Source organism: Colletotrichum siamense, assembly GCF_013390195.1.
Source record: "Colletotrichum siamense strain Cg363 chromosome Unknown KSG_Cg363_contig07, whole genome shotgun sequence".
NCBI lineage: Eukaryota > Fungi > Ascomycota > Sordariomycetes > Glomerellales > Glomerellaceae > Colletotrichum > Colletotrichum siamense.
In genome coordinates this window covers 4,383,273-4,402,990 of record NW_023501020.1, presented here as the reverse complement: position 1 = coordinate 4,402,990, position 19,718 = coordinate 4,383,273, and the positions used below count along the sequence as shown (strand labels likewise).

The window sequence follows — 19,718 nt, the reverse complement described above, 5'->3', positions numbered from 1 at the left end:
TGTGACAGGCAGGCCGTTGAAAACGCGGTCTCCGCAACGACAAAGACGTCGAGTGGTAGCCATACAGACCGACGCTCGCAACTTGCGCATAGTATGTGTAGGTATTGACCTCCAAAATGGGAAGAGGCAGGTGACCGACTGAGCTGATGCTCAAGATTAGGTAAAAAGTGGAAGATTGGATGGAGAGCGGAGAGTTCGCCGAACGGCCCTATCCTGGCTTGTGACATCCGAGACGGTGAGACGGTGAGACGGTTGGTTGGCCGCCTGGCTGCCTGTTGGTCGAGCTTTAGGACGAGCAGCATCAAGATGTAGTCTATTTTCAGAGAGTGCAGCAGTGGAGATGGCAACTGAAGCTGTCTCAGCAAGTTCCCCAGCGGTTCATAACCGGCTGAGATATAGCACTTGTCCAAGACACGGCGTCATGTGGCTCCCCGGCGGAACGGTTGGGGCGGAGGGTGAGTGAATTCGTGTGGGTGGTGGGTGGTGGGTGGTGGGTGAGAGAATGAATGTGAAGTCTTCCCCGTCTTTCTCCAAAGTCGTTGGTGTGTCTGGGTGGGTGGGTGTGGTGCGGCAGACATTGATTGGACAACGGTTAATGGCAACGATGCATTGCGCTCGCTGGAAGATGGTCTCAGCCCCCCCTCTCGAAGCGGAGGACGCAGAGCTGCGGTGCTGCCCCAGGATTCCCAGAATCTGGGGGGGGGTCATCTGGCCTGGTTGGGGCCCCCCTTTCCCCCGCCTCCTATTCGCCCTTCGTCCTCTGGCAGGTTCGGTCCAGTTTCCAGACAGGTAGATCAGCGCAGTGCTTATGCTTGTGTATGTGTTGGGTGAGGTAAGGTAAGGTGCCTTAAGGTAGGTAATTGACGAGAAAAGGGCCAATCGGTTGCTGTCGAGTTGCCCATTACGTCTGCTGTGACACGGTGACACTGGCACGTGGGGTCCTGATCGCTACGTACCCCGCCTCTGGCCAACACACAGCGAAGTCTTTCCGTTGTGCTTCCGCGGAATGGAAAACAGAAATCGAAAAAGCCCATGTCTGCCCTGCACACATTTTAGGTACCGGGCTTGATGTCTGTTCCTCCTGATGCCTGCCTTTCTGCTGCTCCTGTGTCTTTACGTTGGATGCTCGCTTTCCAGGTCGCCTGCGTACTTTCCTTTCCGTGTGAATGAATAGGTACCTTACCAAGGGCAGATACAGTGCACCCGCGCTACCACATCCACCCGCATCGAGGGGGACTCAGCGCATTCGGGGTCCCTGTGGAGGATTTTGTGGAGGTTTCTGTGGGGGAAGACGCTTGGGGTGGACTGGACGGCCCCACTGTTGTATCTTGCATTGCACCGGATTCACATTCCATCCACCCACCTACCCACCCACCAACCCTCTGGCGGTCACAGTCCCCGTCTGGGGGCCCCTGCAGGTGTCATCACCACACCCATCGTCGCTGTCCTTCCTTGGCCTTCGCTTTCCACCAACATTTCCGTCTCTCGCTGACGATATTCTTCGAGCCCTTCTTCATCTTCTCCTCCCCTGGCCCTCCGCCGCTGAACAGAAGTACTACAGTATTTACAGAATTGACGACCTACGCAATATCTTTCTCCCTTCGAACCATTGTCTTTCTCTCTCACACACACACACATACATCTCTCGTTGTTCCCTCTTACCGCCGTCTCTCGCCCGCCGCACTGCGAATCCCGTCCGTCGAGTCCGTCGCTTCATCTCGTCCCCTCTGCTCCAACCGCCTCCGCTCCTCTGCCAAACCATCGTCCGCCTTTTGCGCCCGCCTGTTCTTCCTTTCCCCTTCTCGGCCGACGCTCTCTCCCTCATAGGGCAGGCTGATTTGCTCCGCAATCCCGCCCCAACCTTCGCTCCAAGTACACCCCGTCGTACTCTGTACCCGTTTGTCCGGTCATCTGCTCCCCAGAGATCTGCGGCCTTTCCATGTCTAGTCTGTCCTGACATGATCTGACTGTCCCTTCGACTCGACACGCCAAAATACTCTCTTGTTCGCTGCCTACTTCCTAGAACTGCATCACCGACACGTCTTGGACGCCCTGACGACACCTCCTACACGTCTGTCCTTCTTTACGCCAACCGCACCGCAGACCGACGACCCCATCTATTTGCGTCCTCTCCTCCACCGTCGGCTTTTCTTCCGTCACCTCCCCCAACTCCAGGGCACACGAAGCCGCACGCCGTCGCGACAATACACCGACGCGGGCATGCTCTGACCGCCCCGCTCCAAACAACCGCCCCAAAGCACATGTCAGAAGCCCGCTGCACCGATACGCTGCCAGGCTGTGATGCGATACGGGCGGCAACAGGGCTGCCTTTCGTCCGCCAGCTTTTGTCTTTCTCGAAGCTCCTTCTAGCCCAACCGAATCCCTCTCCTCTCGTCGTCTTGCTTTCCCCGTTACCATGAACGACGTTCTCATCAACCCCGTGCACCCTCTCCCGGCCATAAGGGTCAAATCCTCATCATCAGGCCCTACAGCCTCGCTCAAAACCGGCAGGTCGTCGTCGATTAAGAAACAGCCGCAGTCGCCGCCCCCCCGAAATGCCGCCATCGATTCCATATCCCGCGCCATCAGAGGCGCCAACAACCTTGTTCTGTCCTTGCGGGATGGTCTGTCTGAGCTCGAGCGGGAGAACAAGAGGAAACAGGAAGAGAGGAAGCAGATATTGTCTCTCCGCATGAAGAATGCAAGTACTGCCGACGCGACCACTGCGGAAACACCAAGAGGCTCTGCCCTTACTAACTAACCCTTTTGTCTAGGCCGAATCTCGCAAAGAATGGCAGGAAGCCGCCGAGGAACTTGATATACTCGAAGAGAACGACGTGTGGAAGGTGGACCCCTACGATGGCGACTACTACCCCGAGTTGATCGAGGCACGACTGAAAGAGCTCGACGATGCCCGAACAAATTGCGATACACGAGCCATGATGCACCTCGTTCGCACAGCATTGTGCAGAGACCTCGGTGGTATGGGGAATGTTGATCTATACAGACACTCCTACGTCGGCACCAAGAACCTCATCGAGCGCTATGTCGACTCGGCCATCCAGACTATTGACGCTCTCGTTGAAAAGAGCCAGTATGCATTACCCGAGGGCATGGGCCAGAGAGACATCTTGGAGAGCGTCCTGTTCGCTCGCCAAAGCTTTGGCCGAAGCGCGTTGCTGTTGAGCGGCGGAGGAACCCTGGGTATGTCCCATATAGGTGTTTTAAAGGCGCTCTTCGAGGTCAAGCTGCTGCCGCGCATCATATCGGGTGCCTCAGCTGGCTCCATCGTGTCTGCCGTCATCTGCACCCGAACCGACGAGGAGATTCCTCGTCTTGTTAGGGAGTTCCCGTACGGTGACCTCGCCGTCTTCGATGCCGAGGAGAACCCTGATGGAGTCTTTGACCATATGCGACGATTGCTCACCGAGGGGAGTTGGTCCGACATCAAGCACTTGACTCGTGTGATGCGCGGTTTGGTGGGAGACCTCACGTTCCAAGAAGCTTACAACCGCACACGGCGAGTCCTCAATATTTGCGTATCCACCGAGTCCATGTACGAACTACCACGCTTACTCAATTACATCACCGCTCCCAACGTCATGATTTGGTCGGCGGTGGCTGCTTCCTGCTCGGTGCCACTGGTCTTCAGCGCGGCTCCGTTGCTAGTCAAGAATCCTGATACCGGCGAGCATATGCCCTGGAACCCGACACCACAGAGATGGATTGATGGCTCCGTCGACAATGACCTACCCATGACGAGGCTTGCGGAAATGTTCAATGTGAATCACTTCATCGTCTCGCAGGTCAACCCACATGTCGTGCCCTTCTTGGCGCGTGATGATCAACTCGACCCTGATGACACCTCAGCGCGTAGAACCAGTCTCTCGCCCAGCAAACAGGAGCTTGATTGGGTATACACTCTGACGGCTCTGGCCAAGGATGAAGCGTTGCATCGCCTGCACTTTCTGGCCGAGATTGGCGTCTTTCCAACACTAGTCACGAAGCTTAAGAGTATTCTCAGCCAGAAATATTCTGGCGACATCAACATTCTACCAGAGATCAGTATCCACGACATACCAAAGATCCTTAGCAACCCGAGCCCCGATTTCATGTTACGGGCTTGCTTAATGGGCGAACGCGCAACGTGGCCGAAACTAAGTCGGATTCGTGACCGCTGCGCCATCGAACTCGCACTGGATCGAGCTGTTCATCGTCTACGCGCTCGTGTTGTGTTCTCTGACAGCCAAGTCGACTTGCGTCGACTCACCACTGGCATTGTCTTGCCGCCACCGTGGCCGAAGTCGACAGGGGGTGCGAAGATTGCACCATCCGGAACCCCAGCCCTTACTCTAGATACAGAGATCGTCAAGAACCGTCAGCGCCGATGCTCGGGCAGCAGTGTACAGCTCATGGCTCACCACCGACGCTTGATGGAGAACGTGCTCACTGATGAAGAGACAGAGGAAGAGGAGCGTCTAGAAATGCGGGCAAGACACGGCCACGGAAGCACGTCACCTGTTCTTGTTCGCAAGCCTCGTCTCAAGAGAGCAGCTAAGAGCCATTTTAACGTTTCTTTGGCACGGGGACCTCAGACTAGTCCCATAAACCCGGCTCATCTTGAGGCCGTCGAATTTGACTTTGGAAAACCCGTGACGCCTCCTTTGCACCGGTCACGACACTCGGAGGGGTCATTGGCACACAGCGCCAGCTTGGCCATGACACCAGCCAATGATGTAGACCCTCTCGCTCCGGGGTCGAGAGGGGAGGCGACATCCCACACCGAGCTAGAAACATCAGACTTGCATTCCTCCGACGGGGATGTCGAGTCTCATACCGACATGTCGGACCCAGAGCCATACAGCGATAGTCACTGGCTCCGCGAAGGGTCCGGTGAAATAGACCCAGCCCTCAAGGAAGGCAAAGACTTACCTGAGATTAGCAGCCGTGAAGTCATCGCGGTGAACGATTCCGTGGGAGGACTTTGGGATTGACTCGTAGACGGGAGGGTGAGCTCCTCGGACGAGGAAAATAAGACAGAGAAGGGAAATGAAGTTGCCAATCCAGCGGCCAATCATACGAAAGATGAAGATGATGTTTTGCGGTCCAATTGGATGAGCTGGGACTAGCCATCGTAGTCATTGAAGAGGCATTGCATGGGCGGTTGCATCATAAACGGAGCTCGGTTTAGGCTTTGGTCTTTGAAGTCCACACATGATAACGTTAGCATCGTTGGGAGTTTGATGTAGCATCTGCGGTACACAGCATTGTAGAAGTAGGCGGCTGGAGACGTGTCAAACGAACCATCCTGTCGCATAGATGATTATTTGGAATTCAAACCACTTCAAACCGTACGTATGCTCAGTTGTCTCTACCGGCAACCATCATTGTTCTCACAACACAACGGGTGTGTCGCAAGCGAATGTTGTGTTTTTACTTCAATCAGGAGCATCTTCATCCGACGCAGGGCGATACCTGCTGTTGTATGTCGACCGTCTCCGGATGATCTCCATTCAGATATGTGGCGGCGGCTAAACCATGGGATCCAGATTGAAGTCCAGAAAGAGCCAGTCAATCAAGGTCCAGAACACTGACTTCGACCTCTGTAGATTAAAAGCTGAAAGGCAAATTTGGTTCGTCGCTGCCGGGGTAATTTGCTGGATATATCTGCCCAATTAACCGACACCACCTCGCCAGCTACCACCATATCAGGCGGTCCTTCTTCCTTGCTGGAAGACCGCAGCGATAGCGACCCAGATTTGGCTGCATCCCGAGACTCTGATTCGTGCCATCATAAGCTCCGTGGATGTATAAGAGGAGCTGCCTTCCCCCCATCGACTTGCATACATCGTAAGTTGCCTCTAGCGACACACCCGTGGACATCGAGCCTTTCGGCAACAAAGCTAAAGATGATCCTAATTCCGCTACTCCTATCTTTGGCAGCTGCCGCTGCCTCCGCTGCCCGAATCAGATCCCTCACGCACAGCGGCCCTGGCTGTCCCCAAGATGCCCGAGTGACATGGTCGGGCGACCTCAGCGACCTGACGATCACGCTGCCCGACTTTAGCGAGTCTCTTGCGGCTGGCCAGATAACGAGCTGCCAGGTTCACTTGCTCGTCGACCAGGGTGAGTCCGGGAAGTCGCTGGTGCTGCAGGACGTCGTCGTCCGCGGCGGGCTCTACTTGAGCCCCAACTCCAAGGTTGACTTTTACACGACGGCATACTGGAGCGAGACAGCGTCTGATACGGTAAGTCGTGTTATCATCGCATGCTGGCATAATCTCTCTCAAGATTCTGATATATCGGTCTTCAAGGTAACGAAGCAGACGAGCACGTCCTCGGGGTCCAGCGCTGTTGTTCGGAATGTAGCTATCGCTCAGCGCCTGGGGTCATCCTCGCCATGCGTTGGCAGCGATGGTTATGTGGGCATTCTGAATGTTACTTTCCGGATCATCGCGCAGGAAGGCGGTAGAGTGGTGTTTGGTAGGGAGCGCGTTTCCTCAACGTCGCCTGTGACAGAGGCGCTTTCCTTTGCCTGGCAGAGCTGCTGAGTTAAGCTAGTATGGTATTGGTTTGACAACTTGGCGGGACTTTGGAAAGGAAACATGTTACAGGTGCCGTCGTTGTTGCTGGTGCCGTCGTTTGCCGCTGTTACTATGGATTATTATTATGACTTCTACTCCACAGCTCATATACCCCCATTGGTGGCCATAGAGGTTTCTCTAGCCCAGGCCATCCTGGCCCTCGAATATTTCCCCGTGAAAGTCATACGGCAGTCAACAAGGTGCGCCTCCAGGCGGCAAACTGCGAAGAAGAAAACTTGGAAGGGAAGAAAGACTACTCCACAGCAAATATAGCCGCGCAGGCATAGGAAAATCAGGTGGTCTCTTGATCTAGGTACCCAAAGAGCTAACCAGAAGTCAACTGCGGCTATTGGCAGCTCACTTTGAACAAGGCTAGTGCCTGGTATCACAATAGAATGCGGCTAAGAGAATTGTATCAAAGCAGTCTCTTCAGTATGCTTCACGGTGTCTACGTTACCTATGCTCGCACACGGGGCGCTAAATACATTTGAACTACGTCTGAGGCCGCTTTTGACTTCTCCTTTGAAGCATGGTTCAGATAGGATACGTAATCTTTATCATTCGAAAAGTTAGCACTTCCGATGCCACATCGCTGAGTAACACATCGCGCAAACGTAGAGGCTGAAGACCTGGCTATCTGATGATGAACCACATAAAGAAAATAGGCTGATCACCGCAGATCATCTCTAGCAAGCTGATCATCGAAACTAAGAGAACAAATATGATTGGGCAAGCCTGATCCAAGGTGCTTCTCAATCCAATCATCTGGCATGAACGCATACAGTGGTTCTGTTCGAAGCAAGCATCCGAAAATTCAATTCGGCGCTGTATTTCACATCCGTCATCTCAGTTTCCACCGGGTTTCTCGAAGGAGATCACAGCGTACTGGAAGGTCCCGTTCGCGTAACCTCGCCTCATCGCGCGGAAGGATTGCAGAAAGGCGATGCCGTCGCGGCCCTGGCTAAAGGCGAAAGCCCACAGAGAGGGGTTCTGGATGAGAGACCACGTAATATCCCTGAAGCACATGTTAGCGACCACAAGCCAAAGTGCAACACGGGCGGGTCTTTACCAGGTTCTTGCGACGTCTTTGCTAATGTCTTTGGGCCCATCAAGTAGATTGAGTCCGCCTTTCTTCGCCAGGTCGACATATCCCTGCTGCGTGCACATGGGTGGGAGTAGCATGCCGTCTGTGAGAATTTGGTTAGCTTGATTCGGACCAAGAGCTGTGTAGAGCACGTCCTCACCCTCAATTGGCTTGATGTCATTGTTGAAATCTGTCTCGCTCAGGTTCTCGGCCTTGAGCCAGTCCGCCAAGGCCAGCTTGCCGCCAGGTCTCAGAACTTTAAAAGTGTTCTCGAAGAAAAGCGCCTTGTTGGGGAAATGGCTGAGAGCCTCGCTGATCCAGACGGCGTCGAATGAGCCCCCCTGCCCAGCAAAAAAGTCACCCATCTTCTCTGCGTCAAGCTCGATGAAGCGCACCTTGCCTCGACCAAGCTTGATGAAGCCATCGACGTCGGACTCCACCTCGTTCTTTTCTTGGTCTTTTGCCGCCTCAGCCTTGGTGAGTCGGTTTGCGATCTCGACTTGCTTGGTCGAGATGGTGATGCCGGTCACGGTGCATCCCAACGTCGAGGCAAGGTATCGGGAGGTGCCGCCGATTCCGCACCCGACATCCAGAACTGTGCTGTTGTCGCCTACTTTGGAGATTTTGAGGAGAAGCTGGATGAGGTTGACCTGAGCTTCCTCCTTGGTCTGAGAATCGTTCTCCCAGTAGCCGTGGTGGATGTGCTCGCCCCTGCAAACAGGCAATGTTAGATAGTGTTCAACTTTGAAGTCATGTGTTGCTTCCGAGAGTCGCTGAGTAAAGCTGCTATGCAACCCGGGCGTCGGGCTGTGGAGCGAACTTGTGTTCGGACGAGAGGATGAACTCTCCAATTGCCAGGTATTCTGCGTCCCAGGCCAATACCAAGCACATCCTTCAAAATGGTCTCGCACGGAGGAAAGCGTACCAGAGGCTCAAATAATAATCACTCGCAAGATCATAGTGCAGCTTGATCCTGTCCTTCAAGACCTGCATCGTGGAGTGAGCCAAGCCGAGCGGGGTGTCATATTGCTGGCTGAGCGGCGTGGTAGAGCTGTCTACGACGGCGGCCATGTTGGAGACAGAGGCCGATGGGTATCAAATAGTAAGAGGACTGGGTTATGTATGAGTTCAATGGCTCACTTGCGACGACGATCCAGAAATAAGTGAGTTCAGCGACTGATCCAAATGACGGAGCGGATGAACAACTGGGAGATTCGGGAGCTTGGGTGCTGGGTGACGGGCCATTGGTCGTCCCGCGTCCCGCGGCCCGGCCTCGGTAAAGGTACTTGACCAGCCATACTACTTCGTCTCTTGAGGATGTACTCGTTTTAGGTAATTGAGGTGTGAGGACGTGACCTTACCTTACTCAACACGTTGGGTAGGTGAGGAGCAGAGAGACGTCAGCTTTCCGTTGGGAACCTCTGAAAGCTAAAACGCCCAACTGCATGAGGCAGGTGCACGTCCCCTCGTCCGTTGCTGCGCACAGATCAAGACACTGGACTTATCTAATCATTGCTTATGTCATTGGCGGATGCGTTAGGCAAGCCACAGTACCAGCCGCAGCACTAGCCACTTCCCAAAGCTTCGTCACGCTGGGCCAAGCCTTCCCTAAAAATAGCCGGCAAGTTCACCCGATCCCCAAGACCCAAGCCGGCCAACGCCGCCGCCGTGGGCAGCCCCAGCCACTCAGCACAGCGTCGGCACATGTCGCATGGTGGCAGTGCAGGCCAGTGCCGGACGCCGGGGTGGGGCCGTTCATCTGCCAAACCTTTTCTTCGTAAGGCGACAGCAGCGTCAGTGCAGCGCACTCTGGTCGCCAGCAAGGAAAAAAAAGGGGCCCGGGGAGAAACAGGGGCTGATTACGGGGGGGAATGCAGCCCAGCCTCAGCCCAGCCCGCGTCCGCCGCGTAATGCTTGTTTACGTATTTTTGCGTGTGCATTGCTTTGACGATCGCTTGTTTTAAAAGTCATTCAGTCCCTCCAGAAGAACTTGCTGAAGTCCTGTCTTTTTTCCTGTTTGCTCTCATTCAGCACTTGGCCTGCCAACCGCCGCTACTCGGTCGCTACAACACTCGTTCTCGCGCACACACCTACACTCGCTTTCTCACCAATCCGCCGAATCATGGCGCCAGTCAACCCAACGACGGCGCGACAAACGCTTGCTCGCGCCAGTAATGTCGCTAATATGGTGTGGAAAAGGGCAGCCATATTAGCTGCGCCAGAAGTCGCGCGCGCGACTCACCATGCATTGGCTCGCCGTGACTTGAGTGTCAACTCAACTCAGGGTGTCACCCTTGGTGTTATCGCAGCATACGTCGTCGCCATCGCCATTCTTTGGAACGTTCCGTATCTTCGAAATATTCTTTGGCCTTTTAAGATGCTCACCGTAGCGTTTCACGAGTTTGGCCACGCCATCACCGCGTGTTGTACCGGCGGTCGTGTTGTATCAATCACACTGGACCCCAACGAGTAAGTATCATCAAAAGCTTCATCATGAAAACATTGTTTTACTGACAAAAATATCAGAGGGGGGGCCACATTGATGAAGGGGTTCGTTTTATTTCATTTCTCATGAATTCTGCGATGCTGGCGATGTAATTTATGTTGTTGTTGCTGAAACTACGATCAACCATGACCTGAATCGACGGCGGGGCCTGAACGGACACGCTGCTTTCTTCATTCAAACGGTCCGCTGACTATTTTCATTCAGAGGTGTTCAGGCTATTACTTTGCCGGCTGGTTATCTCGGTTCGTCGCTCATCGGAGGTCTGCTCATCTTTTGCGGCTTCAACATCAACGCATCCAAGATCGCGTCCATGGTCCTCGGAGTCTGTTTCCTACTCACACTTTGGTGGGGAAAACGAGACTGGCTCACTATTCTGACGGTTCTTCTCGCTGTCGGGCTGCTTGTTGCTGCATGGTTCATTTCTCATGCTCAAGCTTTGAGATTCGTTGTTGTGAGTAGTGCCCGACGCGGACCAAACTTCCCAAAAGCTAACGCGGCAACAGCTCTTCCTCGGAGTAATGTCCGCTCTTTACTCTGCTTGGGATATCTGTGACGATCTCATCATGCGAAAAGTAAACAGCTCGGATGCAAGCGTTTTTGCCCAGCGATACGGCGGCTCATCTCGATGCTGGGGCCTTATTTGGGTCTTCATCAGTCTCTGCTTCATGGCAATCGCCATTGTAGCCGGCATCGCTGCCTTCCCCCAGAGCTTCTCTGAACAGGAGAGCGACTCGCAGAAGTTTTTGCCCACCTAAATCGGTTCAATGCGCAAAGGTGCCATATCACGAGGAAAAGGAGGAGGTATTCAAAGGGCTTCTACGAGCAAGCAACGATTTCCGCGACTCCGATCGGGTCTCAGAAATTACGGGTTCCGTCTGCAGAGGGCCTCCCACATTCCGGACTCCGAGACCTATCGCCGAGGTCCGGGCGGAGACAGGTACTGACGACCCGCCAGGGCCACCGTGGACAACGAGCCACGGCCGGCGGAGACTCAAAATTACAGAGGAAGAACAACTCAGGCTGAGAGTCGACGACGACAGCGAGGAGGAGGAGGACGACGACGACGGTGACGATGACGATGAAGATGATGACAACAGCGAAGACCGCTCATGACTCGGCCAATGGAAACAGCGGAGCGCTGGGAAAAGACGGAAGACTCGAGAACCAGACTATGATGAGACAAACATCAACGATGAAGCTCTTTCAGGAAACGGTTTCAATACGTATTTCAACACAGCAAAGTGGTTTGTTGTTATCCAGCGGAAATCCAGAGATTTTCTGTCTAGGATTAATAGCAGTTGTAATGCACAATTCAGCATGACGCTATTATCCAAAGGAACTACGCACAGTAATCGACTAATTGTCACCTCTTTCACAGTTTGACGTCGCGTGATAGTTTTACATGAAACTGACTAATAGTGTGGCCAAGTGAACAATGACAGACGAAGAATCGGACACCGAATACAAGCGATTGAAGAATTAGACACTGGAGAAGGCAACCAAGAATGGCGGACGAAACCAGTCGCTGGCTGGATTGAAACACAGATCGCAACGCCACTAGGAACACTCGGCCTCGTTCGAGAAAGAGCATTGTATCTTCATGTTGACAGTTGGGTGGTTGCCTGGAACACTTGTGGCAGGGAACTGGGCACCAGAAGCACAAAGAAGGAGCGGCTGAGAACATTGACGGAGAGAGCCCGCCCTTTCCTCCATTCTCGAAGGCAGGCACCTCCCCAGTCAGGTAACTCGTGCTTTCTCACTCTATCGTTGCCCCATCTGGCAACTTCCCGACTTGTCGCTCAAACCAACAGAACTCGACTGGACGTCGGACATCACTACTACTTCTTCTCAACCTCAATTGGCTCAACGCTTTGCTCCTTCCCAAGTAAACATACTCGCACCAGATCAGGCGCGCTTGGCTCACGATGTCTCGCCAGAAGCAACATGCCAAAATCCAGCCCCATGACCCGGGAAAGAAGGTCAGGCTCCGGGCCAAGAAGGCTCCTCAATCTGGAAAGCCTCACCGATCGACACCCTCTGCGCGTCCTGCGCCGGCTCCTCGAACTCCCGCTCGAGTGTCTCGTACTGTGCGGAAGAGTAACACAGCTGCTCGCTATCATTCCACTGACGACGGTATGCCTGTTTACATCTTTTCTGGGCAACAACGGCTGACGTGATCTTCGAATTCAGACAGCTCTGATGGACCATACGCTTCCATCAACAATGACAATGACTTAGCCGACTCCTCGTCAGACGACTCGGTAGTTGCGCTCGATGTCGATGATGACGAGGTTGCCAGTATCCAGTCCCAGGGAAACCGTTACAATACTACGTCTTCGCGTCAGACCACCGCCCAGATACGCCCCCGATCCTCCGCATTCGATCGCCAAACAGCAACGACTAGTCCATTCAGACCTACCGCAGCAACCCAAGTCCGCCTGCAAATTCCAGCCATCCACAGAAACGAGAAGATCACGACTACCTCGAGCCGCGACTATGCCGCTGTGACATTCCTGGTTCGCAACGGTCCGGTAAACGACTTACTCATTGAACGCGGCAAAAGGTTGCTACAGGAGCTGTTTTCTGGCTGCGACGTTGACCCTACCACCACGAGCATGGTCAGCCTCGACGATTGATCAAGACCCGGCGGACCATTCGGGCAGGAAGTTTGGATCACGAATCGCCCAGATGGATGAAGGGTATCTTTTGGGAGACAGTGATGGCACGAAGCATCATTTTTCAGAACTTTTGTACTCGGTTTATGGGCAGCGAGCGTCTACTTTCAGGGAGGGGTCGGGATCTCTGCTTCGCTGTGCTTTTCTATCGTACCAAAAGGTCTTCTGGGTAATAGAACGGAATCTTGATGGTTACCCATACCATGGTCTGATCATCCGCGCTTCCCGTCAGCATATGACCATGGTGCGTTGAATGACAATCTCGCTGTCAAAGAACGTAGCTGAGGACGAAATGTAAATTGCTGTCGTTGTATTTGCTGTCGTCGTCTCTATTTTCATGATTGCTTCTACTCAGTATTCCATGACCATACTCAGCAGAATGGGCAGGTGGCTACTTCCAGAACGAACTCGGGTCTGCGCGGAGCCTTCCTGCCTTGAACCTTGGCCGACAGTCAGCTTTGTTTTCACCGTTCCTTCCACGACACAGGACCTCCTCGCTTTCAGGCTTCGTTCAAATTCCACCGAACAACTGAAATCTCTTCTTGGACAATCATCTCAACAAGGGCTTTCCATTACTTTGGATCTCCCCACCGCAAGTCCCCCTCCTCACCGCCGTCCTCCTTCTCGTCAACAGTCTGAATTTGTCGTCGTCGCCTCTGACGCATATTCTTCCACGACTACACTAACCAGCAAGCCTCGCCATGTCTGTGGTCATCATCGTTTTTGATCATCGTCGCCGCCTCATCGGACTTCCCGACTCGTATGAGTCGCTCATCCAAAAGGCGCGTGCGGAGTTCAATCTTGGAGATGCCGACTTGCTTGTTCAATTCACGCCCCCCTTCCTGGACCAAGAGGTCGAGCTTGATCCTACTGCCTACCACGCCATCCCAAACGAAAGCATCCTCCTCTTCTCCAAGCTGCATTCACAGCAAACTGCGGACCCTGAGCCAAAGAGAAAGCGGACGAAGACTGGGAAAGCCCCTCAGCCGACTTCAAGCTTCGTCGTTCACGTCAAAACAAGTATAACCCCTGTCCTCTCTCTTCACCCGATGTCTTTGTATGTCGTACGCTCACATGGATCCATTAGTGACTGGAAAGATCACCCCCATAGAAACCAAAGTCTCAGCCACGGTTGGGGAGCTCAAAGCTCTATACTATGAATGGGAGGGCGTGCCTCCCGAGGCCCAACGACTCATCTTTCAGGGAAGTCAAATGGAAGATAATCGGACTTTAGCCTCCTACTCAGTCAAGGACAACGACTTGATTCATTTCGTTGCTAGACTTTGCGGGGGCAAGCCTGCCATTTACCTCATGTCTCCAACAAAACTCTCCTCTGTCTCCGTAGACGTCACCCTCACACAGCACTGGGGATTCTCTACTCTCTATCCGATCATCAAGCCCGCGATCGTTTCTGGCAAATCCCGCGTCACGTGGCAAGTCTCTGTATGCCCGGATGGCACGCTCGAGACTTTAGGAGCTCCAGGGACCAAGTTGCAGTGCAGCTACCTCTTTTGGGAAGCCGAGGCCTTCGCAGACGGATGCGTCGCTCCAGAACATTCAGCCGACTATCCTTTCAACCCTCAGAGCCCACACCTTTGCGTTAAGGGCTCAGCCGCGCACATATTGTCCTTCGACAACTTTCTGCCTTACCTCGACAAGGTCCTGCAGACCCTGACATTGACACCAGCCATGCGCACCGAGTTCATTGTGTACTGGTTGCCCAAGTTTATGAAAATCCGCGACAGGGGTCAAGATATTGCGTTCGACTTCGTGCCCCAATCAGACTTCCAGAAGGTTGCTCATTTGGAGATTGAGCCCCGACCTGACACGGTTGCTCGCGTCTTTCTCATCTTCCGTGGGGCATTCAAACAAACTCACGGACAGAAAACTCTGGCGGAACTAGAGGCCATTGATTGGTCTGCTAGAATCGGTATTGATGTGGCAGAAATGAAGGATGCAGGCACTTTTCGGGCTCTGGAATGGGGTGGAATGGAAGTGATCACAGTTTAGATGGTCTAGCTCTGCTCTATCACGATAGATTTCCGGTCATAGGCCAGCATGTGCTTATCTTAGCATACCACGAAGCAAATCTCTGATACTTCAAACGTACTTTGGACCATGTCCTCTCGAACCCTTTGTCGCCACTCAGCAACCCCCCAATTGATGTCCATCCACGCTCGTCAATGTGCTTGGGCCTGTGACTAGCCAAGGACGACGGTTTGCTGTGGATGTTCGGCGTGCCTCCTTCCCCCCTACCTCCCGTTCGAATCTTCGTGGTCTCGTTAATGACGGATTCGGGTTCAGAAGGCCCGTGGCGTGTACGAAGGCATTGTCGCTTGGAAACTGTAGTATGCAGACCAGTGATCTTTCCATTTCGGAGAACATGCATGGCGGCATCCAACCCGGCCTTCGTGGCCTTTGGTTTCTTGCTGACGTCGGGCGACTGTGTAGATCTGTCGATAGTCGTTGAGAAGCCACGATGAGGCGCTCGAGGCATGGCGGTAGCAGCTTCCATGCGTTCCAGGGTGTGCCTGGAGCGCAGGACGCGGCTTGGGGTGGTATGGGACTTGGCGACAGCGATGTTCTTAGTTGGACCTGCAGAACTGGACCTCCTTGTTGGCTTTTCTCCCCGACGATCCGTCCACCTTCGCAACCCGGATTCTTTCGATTGCATCTCTCGTAGGTCGCAACTCATTCTTTCGTGCCTCAATTTCCTGCATGCCTGTCATTGCAAATTCTGCCGATTTGCTGCCGATCAGGAAATACGTTGATTGTGAACTCGCGCAGGTTCAACGAGTTGCAGAAGTTGAGATAGATTCGGACGGGGGGGTTGTTCTTTTCGTAGCGGACTGCTGGAATTCTCATTATTTGGCCTTCGGCGAGGATTATGGCAGAGAAGGAGACCTCGCCGGTTTAGGGACTCTTGTCAGCCATGTTGGATATCGGAACAGAAAGGTGTATTTGCGAGAATGCTCATGGAAAACAATACTTCGCATAAGTAAGATGTGAAACAGATTTCAAGCAATTTTCAGCAGTGTTGCTAGATTTTCTAGGACGTAGGAGGCCCCCTTGCGGACTTTTCAGAGCGTCAGGAAGGTGGTGGGGGAATCTGGTCCTTCCCAAAGGGAAAAGAGGGCCGGGTGCGGTGTTGTTGGACCTGCTTCTAAGCCAAGGCCGTGCCGCTCTCTGAACTGCGTCTTGTTCATATTCAATGATAAAAACATCTGAAAAAAGCGAACAAGCGAGACATATCCTGATTGGATGAGTGAAACTTGAAGGAGCCTGTAAGACTGCGTGTTCTATCTCCGTTTATTCGGCGATGTTGAAAAGAACTAACCTGGACCATTCATTCAACCAATAACAGGATGTGCCCATCTCTGCCGAAGATATTGCAGAAAAATTCACCTAGACAAACATCCTCCATTTAGAAAGCCCGAGCAAACTAAGAGTTGAAGCGATCGCCGGAAAGGTATGCCCGTCCGCCTGCATCAAAAGATCCTCAAGAGCGACACCTATCTAACAACGGCAGGCAACATGGACACAGTCTCCCGCCAGTTCATCCAGAAATGGCGCTGCATTCCCACCGACAAACGCATCAGCGACGCCGCACTTGCTGCGCATATTGGAAAGCGTAACAGCAGGTCGTCATCTGTCGAATTATGCGAGGATCTTGAGAACGCCAGGTGGGCTCAACACATGCGACGCAAGTATGGCCCACGAGCCGAAGCCGCAGGCCTCACCGACGACCTCTACGCGGCCACATCCTACAACGATTTCACCGCCCCCGAAAACTACCGTGGTTTTCTCGAAATCTTGACATCCCATCTGAACGGCCCTAGAATGAATGCAAACGACATGGTTAAATGGGGAAAGGTGGCCCGAGAATGGATCGAGAGAGTGCTGAATTATCTTCTTAAGATCAAGGAAGGCAGATTCGTTGTGGAGGAACACGAACGGGATGTCTACCTGATGGAGGCGGGTGGAAAAGACGTTGAAGACTTGCTTTGAAACAAGGGCTTTGCTGTTACTGCTATTCAAAGGACGAGGTTTTATTTACTAAAATTTCATTATGCCGGCCCCTGCTATGCTCATCGTTCAGGTCATGGTCTCTTCTATCGTCATCTTCATCGCCCTTATTATCCGCCTGGATCGAAAAGCTCTTAAAATTGGAGTCTAAATGTCGAAGATTGTCCACAACCTAAGATCAATCCTAAAGGCGGCAAAAAGAAATGGGATCAGAGGAACAGCAAAGTCCTCAGTTTAAAAACACACTAGAACAGAGCTCACTCTTAAATTGAGGACTGGGGAGATATTGTAAGTATTCCGTTGCTGACCAAATAAAAGGTTACGATTCAGATTAATCTCCTAGGCATTTGGGACCGTCTGCTTAGTTTTGATCTGAGCGAACAATGTCGCCACCGTGACCTTTTACCACCAACCATCATCAGTATCTTGTAGGCCCTGCCCTACACGACGTATGCCCCAGGGAGCGATCTGAGCCTAGCTCTGACGTCGATAAATAGAACAACAACAGCAACAACAAAATCATCAGTATGTATCACAGTTTTCTTGGCACCACATAGACTAGTCATACGTGCAGCCATCAGCGGCTGTACTTGCCATGGTATATGTGCGGCCGGAACCCTCCATGTCCTCCAGATATCGTTTTTCAGACGGATTCATCTTCGTCTTGTGCCAAAACTGGGACCTCAAAAGCTGGACAGCACGTTTGGCATTGTCGGCTGTGAGCAGAGGAACCGTCCCAGGTTTGCGTTGGTGGATGGCCCGTACAAAAGCACCGCACAAATTCTGATCCGAATGTTCATACCAAAGCCAAGGCAATGGTATGAGCGGTTGGTGACGCAGCCATAGTTTGGTTGAAAGTGCCAACTGAGCCAGAACTGTCCTGCATGTACTTGAGGAATCTTGCCATCGAATGGGTAGCCAATCATTTTGGCCCCAATGGGTAGTCAGAAACCATTCAAGTTGGGCTTTGGTAGCTTGTTTGATGTTGAGGTCTAGCGTTGGCTCTTGTGGGCGGCAGTGAATGATTTCGTTGTTTGTGAAGTAATCGCCAAGGTCGCTGCCACCGCTGGCATAGCTGGATGGACTACACGATGCCCTTTGTTCCTGACGATCTCCCTGGCTAGCTTCATTTGAATTCAAGACCGTATCCCACCATGAAGGACTAGACGGGCTGCTTTTCTCATGATAATCGTAGTAATCATGTGCCGAGCTCGACATGTTTTCAGGGTAATGAACGTTGACAGTTACAATCTGGGGCTTTTTACTGAAGAGGGTTCGAAGGCTAGATCGGTACGTTGGTGACGCTGTGGCTGAGTCTTGGGTGCGTTGGGGAGCGAGCGAAGGCGTGAAGAATAAAACGCTTGTTGAAAGCTACGGGTGAATGGCGAGGTTTTATGAACACCAGCCGAGATCATTGGGAAATCCTCGTATTGACAAGATGCACGAATGCGAGCCCGAGTTATCAAGCTAAAATGGGCTACCTGCGATGTAATATGGAAACGAGGCTCTGGCATTGACTTCATTGGTCGATTTGTTGTCTCTTCCTCCCTGGTCAAGCGGCAATGTAGCTGAACAGAAGCAGTCAACATGTGGTACGTAATTGGACAGAACTCGAGACGAAAGAGTCTCTTTTCTCGCTTGGTTGAACGCGACTATTTCGGAGGCATCATGTCTTACAGCATTAGACCTATCGGATCCAGCTCCGCAAGCTAACTTTCAACCAGTCAGATGGCGACCAAGTCACTCCTACAGAACGAGGGACTATAGATGAGAATGTGCGTGTTTTAACATGACGAAGTGGGAAGGTTCGGCGATGGAGACCAAGTGAAAACGGCCTGCTCGCCACTTTCGGCGAGAACAGAAGATCGGCAAAAATAAGCAATTATCCTCTACCCTACCAAAGGACTGGGGGGGACCAGCCGGAGGGAATGGACAAGGTTACCCAAAATGCCACACTCACACACAAACCACCCTTGCGGGTGGTGCTTGGCTGTCGCGCTGTCCGGTATTAATCGATGGCGAGGCTTGAGACACACCGCTGAGACCTCCAACCCCCTCTCCGCTATCCGACGCTAAGACACCTGATCCGCCAAAAGAACGCCAGTAACCAGTGCGTGATGCCTTGGTTCAAAGCATAAGTAGGTGCAGCAAACTACTACCAGTTATTCCCGGCTTACATGCAGCCTGCCGTGGTAGTAATCTTATGCCCGCCGGACCTGTGAGCTGATTACCTTGTAATTCTTATCACCTTGGGATGTTTTGACGAGAGACAGCCAAGACTTCAAGTCAGGCTATTCATATGGTGACGCGTCATCAACACAATTTTACTCGTCCAAATTGTAACAGCAGTGGCATTTCCAGCACCGATGGATATGTTTGACCAAAGACAAGGCAACGCCTCAACCCTACCTATATTGGCTGTTGCCTATACGAAGCCATTTTAGCTGGTCGCGGGTCTCGATAGCCCTCGTCATCGGGGCAGGCGTCACTCAAAAGGCTATGAGCTGAGGCTGGTAATAGGTAAATATGTTCGCCGGCTACTAGCTACGCTTCTCTCCCCTGAGCTTCTTTCTGGCACTTTCTATGATGCTTTAATTACCCTTTCGCCAATCAACTCGAGTATCGCTCATATTCTAGCAGCTGAGAAGAAGGATGAGATTTGAGGGGACAAGACGCAGCAGCGTCATGGGGCAATCCTTGCTAAGGGTCATTCAAAAGGCGGTTGCTTTAGTCCGATGTTTTGGGTCTTTGATTTCAGGTAAGGGGTATACTCAGTGCACTGCGTCTACTTAACATTCGTGTCCTTAAGCTGAACCAATCATTTCTTGGCATGGCGCCCTATA

At 52.6% G+C, this 19,718-nt stretch overlaps 7 protein-coding genes across 7 annotated transcripts; 6 read left to right on the top strand and 1 right to left on the bottom strand.

Annotated features, from left to right (window-relative positions):
* Positions 1 to 2,416: 2,416 nt before the first annotated feature.
* Positions 2,417 to 4,994, top strand: TGL4 (Lipase 4; the record flags this gene model as incomplete). The annotated part of the gene is made up of 2 exons (XM_036643355.1): positions 2,417 to 2,705; positions 2,791 to 4,994. 2 exons carry the CDS (start codon positions 2,417 to 2,419, stop codon positions 4,992 to 4,994), a joined length of 2,493 nt encoding a protein of 830 aa, XP_036491924.1.
* A 915-nt stretch (positions 4,995 to 5,909) lies between these two features.
* CGCS363_v011505 (uncharacterized protein) lies at positions 5,910 to 6,551 on the top strand (the record flags this gene model as incomplete). Its single annotated transcript, XM_036643354.1, has 2 exons — positions 5,910 to 6,248; positions 6,315 to 6,551. 2 exons carry the CDS (start codon positions 5,910 to 5,912, stop codon positions 6,549 to 6,551), a joined length of 576 nt encoding a protein of 191 aa, XP_036491475.1.
* Positions 6,552 to 7,430: 879 nt separating this feature from the next.
* CGCS363_v011504 (Tocopherol O-methyltransferase) lies at positions 7,431 to 8,739 on the bottom strand (the record flags this gene model as incomplete). The annotated part of the gene is made up of 4 exons (XM_036643353.1): positions 7,431 to 7,599; positions 7,654 to 7,771; positions 7,829 to 8,379; positions 8,594 to 8,739. 4 exons carry the CDS (start codon positions 8,737 to 8,739, stop codon positions 7,431 to 7,433), a joined length of 984 nt encoding a protein of 327 aa, XP_036491476.1.
* Positions 8,740 to 9,790: 1,051 nt separating this feature from the next.
* Positions 9,791 to 10,929, top strand: CGCS363_v011503 (uncharacterized protein; the record flags this gene model as incomplete). The annotated part of the gene is made up of 3 exons (XM_036643352.1): positions 9,791 to 10,137; positions 10,379 to 10,625; positions 10,678 to 10,929. 3 exons carry the CDS (start codon positions 9,791 to 9,793, stop codon positions 10,927 to 10,929), a joined length of 846 nt encoding a protein of 281 aa, XP_036491473.1.
* A 1,170-nt stretch (positions 10,930 to 12,099) lies between these two features.
* On the top strand, positions 12,100 to 12,810 carry CGCS363_v011502 (uncharacterized protein; the record flags this gene model as incomplete). Its single annotated transcript, XM_036643351.1, has 2 exons — positions 12,100 to 12,307; positions 12,365 to 12,810. The coding sequence occupies 2 exons, from the start codon at positions 12,100 to 12,102 to the stop codon at positions 12,808 to 12,810; spliced, it is 654 nt and encodes a 217-aa protein (XP_036491474.1).
* A 740-nt stretch (positions 12,811 to 13,550) lies between these two features.
* On the top strand, positions 13,551 to 14,859 carry CGCS363_v011501 (Ubiquitin-60S ribosomal protein; the record flags this gene model as incomplete). Its single annotated transcript, XM_036643350.1, has 2 exons — positions 13,551 to 13,869; positions 13,937 to 14,859. The coding sequence occupies 2 exons, from the start codon at positions 13,551 to 13,553 to the stop codon at positions 14,857 to 14,859; spliced, it is 1,242 nt and encodes a 413-aa protein (XP_036491471.1).
* A 1,524-nt stretch (positions 14,860 to 16,383) lies between these two features.
* CGCS363_v011500 (uncharacterized protein) lies at positions 16,384 to 16,857 on the top strand (the record flags this gene model as incomplete). The annotated part of the gene is made up of 1 exon (XM_036643349.1): positions 16,384 to 16,857. One exon carries the CDS (start codon positions 16,384 to 16,386, stop codon positions 16,855 to 16,857), a length of 474 nt encoding a protein of 157 aa, XP_036491472.1.
* Between the last annotated feature and the right edge of the window lie 2,861 nt (positions 16,858 to 19,718).